Raw genomic sequence first — 11,300 nt, 5'->3', positions numbered from 1 at the left:
TCATTACGCTCTTGCGCGATGCTGCGTTCAGGACAAGCATGGAAAACTCACCGCTCTTATGCCAATACGGTCGCAAAGATGCATTTAGGTACCGAAATGGAATTGCATGAACATCCACGTGGTGGTTATGTAAAACAGCGAATCGATAATAAAAAATCTTCATCGACAAATTTACATAATCGACGTCATCGATTATTTCAMCTAATCGGTGCAGCCCTAATCTAAATCATACAAGACCACCCAAGATATTGCATGTTACAATTTCAGAAAGCTGTAACTTTCACATAGAAAGGCTAAAATACACCAAACTTGGTTTGAGTCATCCGTGTTGCATTCCTGTGCATACCATGTGATATGACATCATCAAGGTCCTACTCCCTGACAACAGGAAGTGACCTTTTTTTGGCTAGGAAAGCTTGACCTCTGACCCTCCTGACCTAATCAGCAACAAGTTGTGTCAGAACACAGATGAGAACTTCATCTCACTTGCTTTCAAGCACAAAGACTTTTTAGTGAAAGCTGTGGTCATGGCGGTGCAGCGAATTCAGACATCACACCGTTGACATACGTTTGGCTCTAAATTCCACATATTTCAGCCAATAAGCATGCTATTCACTATGGCTGATCCTGATCYACCCCACTACTGGAATGCAGTCTAATTTTTGGAGGGTGTGGCCTAATTAGACATCATGCTGTTGACATATAATTGGCTCTAAATCACACATACATGATCTGATGTGAGCCAAATTTTGTGTGCATCATAAGGGAGACTTGCTCAACACGTTTGTTTCGTAGTTTGACAAGATCACTTTAGCCCCCCATCCGTCCATCTGTTCACCTTATGAGATTATTTAAATAATGAAGGCCTGCTAACAGTTGGTCACTACTGAATGGCGACAGGGGTCATCAGCAACAGTTGGCGTCGAGTTCTGTCGTGTTATAATAGAGTCCAATGTTCCGACTGGTTGAGTTAAGACCATCAAAAGGTGGTCTTGAGTACTACAACACTACCCCCACGTTTTGTTATTCAGGTTCCTTGTATAACGTTTATTGCTAAGAAGCATCATTGCAACTAAAAATAATCTACCAAACACATTTCCTTATGTCATTTAAAGTGTTTATTTTATTTATTTATTTTTGTGTCAGAATTGTTCAGACTGATCTTCAAAACTAAATGTTCAGATTTATTTTTATCTTGAACAGCTGAATCCCACTTAATACTGCTGAGCGACTGAACACCTTTGACTTTTTAAATATCAGTCTGCTTGCTTAAAACCACAACTACTGCAGGAATGACCCTAATGTGCTGCACCTGGTGTCTTTTCTTTAAGTTTTTATGATTTGTTTTGTCAGTTATGTTTGGTATTTCACACTGTTATCACCATGTAATCTCAAAGCATGCTCTTTTCATCGTACAAATAAAGAACCAAGCATCAGGTAAGGCCACTAAGGAGTGAAGTTTTAGCACCGCGATCCTGTTGCTCTGTGTGTTCAGGATGAGGACCCAGAAACCAGCTGGCTGCTGCTCTGTGAGGAAGATCTGATCTCCCTGCTGAACCAGTTCCCCTTCCAGCAGCTTTACTCACACATGCTGGGGATGAGCAAGCAGGGTAAGGAGGTTCCTCTCTGCTGTGTGTCGTGTTTCTGTCATTCATCACACGAGCTGACGGACAGCTCTGATTCCAGGTGTGTACGAGCCCCAGGCCTGCTCCAGTCAGAAGATGATGCGCGTCTTCGCCTTTGCTTCCTCGCTGATCGAAATCCTCTCTCTTGGTTTACAAACGTACAACAGAGCGCGCTACAGGCAGCTCGTCAAACGAATAGGACACATCATACGGTCAGTGCGCTGCTGACAGGACCAGTCACTGCAACACAGCMGTCAAAACTAAAACGCTCGTCTGATCTGTTCCTCAGCATGACGGTGTGCTACGTGAGCGATCACTGGGCTCAGTATGTGAGCGTGACGGAYGCTGCTGGATCCAGCTCTCTTGTTCACTCCATGTCTTTGGACAAACTGCAGCTGGAGTATGATCATCTCTTCCTCAGAGCTGTTTTACATGTTCTCAGAAACAAAAGGTGAGAAACAGTCGAGTGTACGTCTTAACTGACAGCGATTTTTCTTTACAGGCGTGCAAATGCTGACTCGGCATTCACACTAAAGTTTTCCTGTTTCGTATTTTACTGTAACTACTTCTTCAAACTTACTCAGTCATATATCAAAAGGTTTATCTCGTTCAGGAGATGCGTGCTTTTTTATATACTACTCAAAATAGTTAACTTTATGTACAAGTATTTACCCTTAGAGGTATTTTGAGATTTCTTCAATTCCTTCTAAAGCATCCCTCTCTATCTTTTTGCTAGCCGTTAGCTACTTTTTGCAAATTAATTAATCTTTTGCTACTTGTACCTAATGTTTTCTACTTTTAGTTTCTAGCTATCATTTTTCTGCTTTTAGTTTTCAGCTAGCTTTACATTAACTTTTATTCAGCCTTTTGCTACTTTTAGTCTTTAGCTAGTGTTCTGCATTTAATTTTAGCTATTATTTTACTCCTTTTACATTTTTAGTCAAACTGGCTACATTTAGCTTTTAGCTATCATTTTGATACTTTGATTTTTATGTAGCATTTGCTTGCTTTAGCTACTGTTCTGCTTGTTTTCACTTTAAAAAACTCAGTTTCAGCTCCTTCAACAAAATTTAGCCTGTTATTCATCATTCCCACAGCATTGCCATAGAAAAATATGTTTATCTTATTTATTTATTGTTTTCTCCTGGCAGGTTGGGCATCTGGTTGTTTATGTCAGAGATGCCCTACGGGACTCTGTCCAGCTCTATGCGGTGGAAGGTCCTGTACGTGATGCAATGTGCAGAAACAGCAGGACTGGAAACACTCAGCGGTGTTGCAGACACACACTCCTGCATTCAGGCTCTCAGAGGTATCATTGTACACRTTGAATAAGAAGTGCTAAATATATCCTTTTAAAGCTGAAAAGTATTTAATAAGCACATGCTTTGTTTTATTATTAGAATGCAGTCATGCTGTTTTTCTTTAAACTCAAATTTGATTACATTTGTAGTAAAACTGCAGCAGAATTTGAAAAAAAATATCTTCTCAAAATTTGTTTTGTGGAAGTTAACTTTTAGTTTATTTCTTGTCTTGTTTGTGTCTGGTAACAGACCCAAATCACCAGGAGAGATTTGAGCGATGGCTGTGTGAGGTGAACAGCTCCGATGGCATCTCCCTCCTCACCGCACTCGCACACATGGCCACACCCACTCAGCACTTTGACCCGGCATTCATCACAACCATCACTCTGCTGATTTATCAGGTACCGAAAAGAACTTCTAAAGGAAATACTAGGAGAACAAAAATGAAAGAAAACTCGARTCGTGTTATAACATTGTAGATGTAAAAAGGATGTGATTGTATGTTTGCACTCAATGTGCATTTCATGATCACTTCTTCACATCGTATTTGACCTCCTTTTTCCTGTTTTKGCCCAGGTGTCTTATGTCAGTGTGTCTACCAGAGAAACTTACTCAAAGGTGGGGAGGGAGTTGCTGGCTGTCATAGCTTCAGCCCATCCCCATGTCATCTGCGTGCTCCTGGAGAGGCTGAGAGAGACCATACAGACTGTCGGAATGGTCAGGACGGCTTTCTCAAAACTTCAAGTGTTGTCAAATCRTTTGTATAAATGGTAMARGTTTTATTTATGAATTTGTTTTGTATGATTTAGATGGCTCTGTACTTGTGCAAAGAGCTGCCTCTGAGTCTGTGGAAGCCACAGCCGGAAGAAATATCAGTGATTGGAGCCTGGCTGCTTCAGCATCCTCTGTCTGCWGTGGAGAACCGGTTGGCTTGTGTTATCCTGGAGGGTCTCAACTGGGGTTACTCACAGGTACTCATGAAAACATTGGATTCTTTCTGAAATTCTTAAAAACCCTTTGTAAGTTATAAATACCTAACCTGTTTTGTTTTGCAGGACGGGTCTTTGGCCCTGCCCTCTGTCCTCCACAGTGAGGTGGCTCTGCTGGTGGCTGAAGCTTATCAGAAGTATCTCACAGATAAACCAAACAGTGGCCTCATATCAGAAGGAATCAAACAGGTGACACAATCTCACTTCTGACACTCGGTTTCATTATTCATGATTCTTTTGTGAGTATTTTATCCTGTTTTCTTCTTCAGGTGTCTTACCTTGCCAGTGTCCTTCGTTTGGGCGTATCTCCCGAAGCATCCTTCAGTCAGTGGGCGTGGCAGCTGCTGCTGCGGCTGAAGCTSCATGGAAACTCCCAGAACCCTAAAGGATCCTGGGCAGTGCCTGCTTTGGCGTCTAACCCACCTCCGGAGCTCACACACGCTCCCAGCATGCACTCTGTTCTCAGGGCTGTAAAAGCAGGCCTTCCGATTGGATGCTACCTGTCACTTGCCATGACAGTCGTGGGGCACAGGTTTGTACAAGATGAATGTTTACATGTCTTTGTTCTTTAGAATATAAACTAATATGATTGTATGTTATGTAAGAAAAACATGTGAGTGATAAATGATGGACAAAATTCATTGAAAARTAAATTGTTAATTGAATTGTTAAACTCAGCAAACCCATAACTAAAAGTTAAAATGAGCAAAAATGTTAATAAAAGCTGATGTTCACRAAACATTAGGTAAAAATACAATCTGCAAAGGCATGAAGAAATGATAAAACTATCAAATCTGTAGCTATAAACAAAAATTAACTAAATCACAACTAAATGCAAATGTTAATAAAATAGSAGGTAAAGGCTAAAACTAGCAAAGCTGTTGCCGAAAGCTAGAATGAGCAAAAATGTAACGAAAACCAAAACTTTGCAAAGCATTATTTGAAAATGAAATCAGCTAAAGTTTTAACTYAAAGCTATAATGAATAAATCTGTAGCTAAATGTTAAAACAAAAAAACTATAACTGAAAGCAAAAATTTTCTTAATTGTTGCAAAAAACTAAAATGAGCAACATCAGAGACACAAACTAAAATCAGAAAAACTGTAGCTAAAGGCTAAAACTGGCAGTAGCTTAAAGCTAATTGTAGCAAACCATAGCTAAAAACCAAATATTTTAAAATTGTAGCTAAGAGCTAAAATTAGGAAAACCATCGCAAAAGCTAAAAGGAGAATAAAATCTACTAAAAGTCATAACCTACTATTCTTGATCGAGCCAAACATTTTGATATGTGAATGGATAAAAAAAGCACAGCTTTTGCAAAATTTGTTGAATAAAAACAAAATTACTGAAAGAAACTATAAAAAAGGAAAGCTATTAATAGTTTGTGGTGTCTTTTTACAGACTGGAAAAGTTTTGTACTGATGGAGTTGAGTTGTTAAAAAGTTTGATTCAGTCTCGTTACCTGAGAGCAGCTGTGCATCTGCTGGATAACATCCTGCCTCCGACCTACCCTCTGAGYTTTTACCTGCTCAACAATCCTCAGTGAGTCTGAAAATCTGAATCTGTCATGCAGCACAGGAAGGCTGCCCTCCCACAGTCTGCACTAACCACGCGTATCCTGTCAACACCAGGTTTGTAAGTTGTATCCAGCTGTTCCTGCAGTACGACAGCGTTTGTCCTCAAGGTGTGACGCAACACGTCACACATCGAGTAGCACCACTTCTAACCGGAACCACGTATGGAGACAACGTCCGTCTGCTAAACAGCGTCATTCAGGTACATCAGAACAACTCGCATCATAACGACTTTACAGCTTCAGCTGATGGACAACACACAATTATCACATAAATATTATCACACAGAGGTTTTTAAGATAATTCGTTTTTCAGAGTCACATTGTGGAAAGCTCTCGGCCCGGCCGTGTTGGAGCTGCTGCAGTGCTGGAGTTCTGGGTGGGRATCCTGACTCTGCAGAACTTGTGGTATCGAGACAAAACTGTGCTGTTCCTCATGGATCAGATCTGCTGTGCTGCCTTCGTTCACCACCAGGAGGAATGTGTGCAGAAGCTCCTCTATCAGCAGCACAAGGTATTTACTGTGTCTGCTTTTCAGAAATTTAAGGGCTCGTGTGAATCTGACAGACACAGATCTAGAGTGTGGCAGGCATATGTCCCCAAGCAATTACACTGGCAAGCTCTGATTTGTTTCTGTTTTCATGCTTTATGCCAGAATGCCTTGGGTTACCATGGAGATCGGGGTCTTCTCTCCTCTCTGGTTGGCTGGTTTGCAGGAAACGCCACACCATCCTTTATCGAGGGCCAATCGCTGAGTGAAGAAGTAAGATATTCTGAGGGAGCAATGTTTAATAAGTGCTTTTGATCATGTTAGTGTCTGTGATGCAGGCTGCAGAAACACTACACACACACACACACACACACACACACACACACACACACACACACACACACACACACACACACGTTTGTTCTTGAATCCCGTGGGGACCTACCACTGACTTCCATTCGTTGTTGTTTTTTTATTTTAAAGCCTAACCCTGACCATTTACCCTAAAATTAACCTTACAGGTACCTACCTGACCCTAAAACTAACCTAAACCTTGGTCCTAAACCTAACCCCACACCCGTAATTTGCATTTGGACCCGTGGGGACCAATGCCAGGTCCCCACTATTCACTTCGGTCCCCATGAGGCTGCTTTTATTGGGAGGGAAATTATCCCCATGTTGTAGAAAAAACCAGCAGCGTTCCCACGGGTCCTTGAAATCCTTGAAAGTTTGTGAATGTGAAAAAAAAAGATTTCAAGGCCCTGGAAAGTTTGTGAAAACAGCCAAAAATTACACTTGTCCTTGAAAGTCCTTGAATGCTTTTTGGGGATTGAAGTTCTCTATTCACACGACTGATTTTCATCCTCCGGAATAAAAATAAAAAAACTTAGATTTGTTGCGGTGGATAAATCAGGATTGCGGTAAACCGACGTGGCTTTCAACAAATAATATGAGCCATAGTCATAGGTTTAGCCAATCAGAGCAGGGCTGGGCGGGTCCTTCTTTCTGAGCCCAGGTGAGAGCACCACAGCTCCTCCTGTCCTCACTGAGGGTCTGGACATGTTCACATCCCCTCCTCCCAAACTGAGCTGCTGAATCTCCCAGGACATAATTACATGTCCATGTATTGTAGATATGARTGTAGGGTATACATTTAATCCACTTTCTTTCATTGATTCTGAATCAACAATTTTTATGTTGTTCAGTTTTTCATTGAATTTACATATTAAACATGTTTTTTGAGAACAATCTGCAGCAACAGTAGGTAATTGCTGTCTCGTGTGGTTCTTGAATTTGAGGAAATTGGTACTGGATTGAAATGTCCTGGAATTTGATGTCGACCAAGGTGTGGGAATCCTGAACCCGTCCACATACACACACTCTCTCTCTCTTTGGACCTGACAACCCTGCTGCTGACTGTAGGTTTGGTTCGCCTGGCTGGTGCTGAACATGGAGAGGCTGTTCGAGGAAGAGTCTCAGCTGAGACGCTGTGTTGAGCATGAGCTCCTGTCAGAGCCCAACATCTCTCCAGATCAAGCCTTAAAGGTAAACATAAATACAATGGGCCTCATGCAAGAACCGTTCGTACGCACAGATTTGTTTTTAAGTTCTGCGTACGAGTGATTTAGGAGAATTTGTGGCATTCACCAATGTTTTCTTATTCTAAGATTTTTTTTCAGATACGAACAAAATTCACGAGTGGTCCAGACCTGTCGTATATTTTACGAGCAGTCAGTCTGCTGTTATCCAGACGGGTTTTCCTCCCTAATAACTTTATATTTAGTTAGTTTGAAGATATTTGGAGTTGAAAGTAAATTACACTCCATTATTATGTTGACAATAGGCTATTCTGCTTGAATTAGAGTTATAATTTTAAATGTAATAATTTAGACTAACTATATAAATTGTCCGTCCGGCCGACTTACCCGCTATCGGGTGCGGGGGCAGCAGGAGAAAGACCCTGCTCTCCCCAGCGACACCCTCCGTGTCCTGGGGGACTCCGAGACGTTCCCAGGCCAGAGGGGATACATAATCCCTCCAGCGAGTCCTGGGTTTTCTCCAAAGTGCCAGACTTATTTTGAAAACATTTTAAAATGCTTATTTCAAACCCCCAACTGAGACCACCTGCGACCGCGCAGCGCGCAGGGGGGTACGGTGCGCAGCGCTGTGGCTTCTGAATAAATGAAAATGATTTAACACARTTGTTTATACTTTTAGCAGCTCTTTTTATTCCACAGCTGACCTGCTAAAAATGACAGATTTTCTTTTCTGGATCTCTGACAGACGGACTTCAATCTCTGAACTTGTAAAGTTTTTCTTTTTTTTAGTTTTCGCTGTCATTTTCATGAATGGACACTTCCTGATATCTGAGGCAGGAAGCGTAGCCTTATATGGTGTTTTTAGGGTGGTAATTATGCTAATCTCCTCTCRCGTGCACGAGCAGCTGGATACAAACAGGTGTAATTTACGCAGCTCATTTACACACTTTTCCTGAAGATAGAAGAGTTTGTTGAATCTGACGTGACATGTTCGTACGAACCCTTCGTATGAACAAAAGTAAGAGAAATTTAGGATAAGAATATGAACATGTTCTTGCATGAGGCCCAATGTTTTGGTGTTTTTCACACATTGAAAGACAGTGAACTTTATGTCAGTTAAATAAATGTTAAAAACAATAAAGACTGTTTTCTATTCTGCAATCCAAATATATGACCACAGGAATTTAGAAAATTGGTCTCTGTTACGATGGTTTATGTTTAAATAACAAAGAATGTGTCTGTTTGTGATCCAGAGAGCACAGCAGAGGCTGAAGCTGCCAGTAGCCCCCTCTCTGCAGAGGCTGCAGGTGTATCGCTGGGCGTGTCAGGCCCTAGCCACCCCGCCTGACCACCCCCTCCTCCCTCTGGTCTGGCAGAAGTTCCTGCAGCTCTACCTCAGGCAGCCTGGACCCGAGTACGGGTAAGAAACACAACTATGGATCCAAATTCCCAGCCAGARAAACTAAAGGGAACAAACAACAACATGTGTCTGCATATGTGTGGCCCAACAGGCTGGCTGCAGGGGGCTGCATCGGACGAAGGTTCTTCCAGGCATCTTCTCATGCTGCTTTACTTAAAGACCTGAGGCAGAGAATACAAGAGGTGTCTGACTTCCACCACGCTGCCAGCCAGGCCCTCAGGGTGCCCCCGCTAAACACACCTTCATCAGATTCCAAGGGGGAGGACACCCCCAGTAATGCCCAACCACCTTACCTCACCTCCCCTCAGCTCCACTCAGAGCTGGTCAGGTAGGTTCCTGATGCAGAATGAAATGCAGAAACACACCTTTTTTATTTCAGAAGTGTGTTTGTATCGTTTATTTTATTCAAGCTCCCGGCTGATTGTTTGCCTGCAGGTTGTTTGGTGTGTTTGCCTTGTGGATAGATGATGGGACTCTGCAGAAACAGGAAGTGTACCTTCCCTCCCTGCCACCRGAGTATGAGGCTCACAGACTGGCGCAGGTCATGCAGCGACAACAGGTCTGTGATCGTTGATGTTTTGTGCATTTTATCAGCCTATGTGTGAGAGGCATCCTCCAAGGCCCTGAGCAAGACTCAAACTCACAGACAGACRATTTCATTACCGCAGCTCTACATTAGAACAAACTTAACTCAATAATTTACGTACAGTCGTCACAGATTAGGTTAAAATGTTTTMCCTTCTTGGCATAAAAAAATCCTGTTTTTTTYCCTCCCTTTTTTGTGTTCAGTTCAAGCTTGCTCTGTCCTCTCCAAACACACTTTTAAACATCTCCTCCTCTCTGGGACACAAGTTTTCCTGAGTGCTATTCCTGCATCCTGCATCAGGTTCTACTGTTTGTATCAATGCGCTAAAACTAACAGAAAGTGTCCATAGGGCGTAATTTTTAACACCCCAAYGAGACTCTATTCGGAGGAGCTGAGAGTGCTGGTTATTGCYGACGGGAGGAGGATGATAAATCCACTGAAAAACACAGGGTGTCAATCTGTACTGCCCTATAACTGTAAAAAACTGAGAATGAATCACWGAAAAACACTCATATTCTATTTAAAATTGTCAAAATAGTTGTAAAACACACATAGTAAAACAATACGTAGCAAGATAAGCAAATAACCAGTTTACWTGGTTTCTTAGGAGGAACTACTTTGYGGGGTGAATGTGTTTTGTTTTAGGTAGGTCAGTTTGGTACAATAACTGATGTGGTATTCTGTGTTGTTTTGTTGCAGGAACTTTGGCTGGAGTATATAGATCAGGAGCGTCTGCAGTATGATGAGAGGGAGGTCTTGTCTCTGTGGGAGAAGGTGCAGAGTGAGCCTACGTTCCTGCAGCCTCAGAGTCCAGGCTTCACAGACCACACCAGCCACAGCAATGGTGCTAATCATGAATTATTAATCTGTATTTAGTGGTGAAGTTTCTGCAAACAAAGCTTAAGTTGGCRTCATCAGGAGATTTGTTTGAGTCTGATTTCTGTCCGTCTCTACATTCAGCAAAAGAGCGYATCCTGTCCAATCTGCAGAAGCATCCGGTTCCTCTTCGAGCTCCAGAGCTCCAGGAGCAGAAGGCTCCCGTGGCCGACGTTCCCACCGCCTGTCTCTCTGACTTTAAAGCTGCTGCTAAACTCATACAGCAGGACCTCAGYATTTTGCAGAATCAGGCCAGGTACGTGGAAATCATTTTCACAGTGTCGGTGAGCTAAAAATCATCACTTCTTCCTACAATACTTCGTCTCTGTGTTAGGACTGCGGTTGCACGTGAAGCCCAGCAGGTGGCGATGGAGCAGGAGCTCCTAGAGAGCCTTTCTGTGCTTTTTAAAAACCAGCCGGAGCAAGTTACCATGACCCTGGAGTGTAAAGGGAAGGGAGGACAGCCATGTCAAGGACCAGCGAACATCACCGTCACAGTGAGAACCACTCACCCCGCATTTTCCTAACCAGTTTATCGTTTTATATTTGCTAACCTGTGTGYGTTTGTGTGCAGTGTGAGTGTGTCCAGAGACAGGAGGCCGTGCACAACCAGATCACTTTGCTGCGCAGGGACATCAAGAAGCTTCAGACTGATTCTATGGCCGCTCCGCCTCAAAGCTTAGCCCAAGCTGCTGTTCACACTGAGAACTTCATCACGTTAGTGCACACAGCTTTCAGCTAATTACAGAAAAAACTAGAATACTCGAGTTTGTTTCAATACAACATCATCGTTTTGACTCGTGGGTATGCTGTCATATAGGAATGTGCGATATGGCAAAAAATTCATATCACGATATACATTATGATGAGTGGCAGTAACAATATATATCACGATATAAAAC

General features: G+C 42.4%; 1 protein-coding gene across 1 annotated transcript in view; it reads left to right on the top strand.

Moving 5' to 3' along the window:
• epg5 (ectopic P-granules autophagy protein 5 homolog (C. elegans)) overlaps positions 1–11,300 on the top strand; it is a gene marked incomplete in the record, with an annotated part of 31,657 nt that overhangs the window by 6,035 nt on the left and 14,322 nt on the right. The window contains 21 exon segments of the mRNA XM_014014446.1: positions 1,502–1,610; positions 1,687–1,837; positions 1,915–2,076; positions 2,777–2,934; positions 3,176–3,327; positions 3,503–3,643; positions 3,736–3,897; positions 3,982–4,104; positions 4,185–4,447; positions 5,317–5,457; positions 5,547–5,691; positions 5,805–6,002; positions 6,144–6,251; positions 7,401–7,523; positions 8,770–8,936; positions 9,028–9,264; positions 9,372–9,495; positions 10,222–10,366; positions 10,483–10,654; positions 10,733–10,895; positions 10,973–11,115. Of these exon segments, the coding sequence (XP_013869900.1) occupies positions 1,502–1,610; positions 1,687–1,837; positions 1,915–2,076; positions 2,777–2,934; positions 3,176–3,327; positions 3,503–3,643; positions 3,736–3,897; positions 3,982–4,104; positions 4,185–4,447; positions 5,317–5,457; positions 5,547–5,691; positions 5,805–6,002; positions 6,144–6,251; positions 7,401–7,523; positions 8,770–8,936; positions 9,028–9,264; positions 9,372–9,495; positions 10,222–10,366; positions 10,483–10,654; positions 10,733–10,895; positions 10,973–11,115 (3,287 nt within the window).

Source organism: Austrofundulus limnaeus, unplaced genomic scaffold (genome assembly GCF_001266775.1).
Source record: "Austrofundulus limnaeus strain Quisiro unplaced genomic scaffold, Austrofundulus_limnaeus-1.0 Scaffold114, whole genome shotgun sequence".
Taxonomy (NCBI): domain Eukaryota; kingdom Metazoa; phylum Chordata; class Actinopteri; order Cyprinodontiformes; family Rivulidae; genus Austrofundulus; species Austrofundulus limnaeus.
This window is presented reverse-complemented; position numbering and strand designations above follow the sequence as displayed.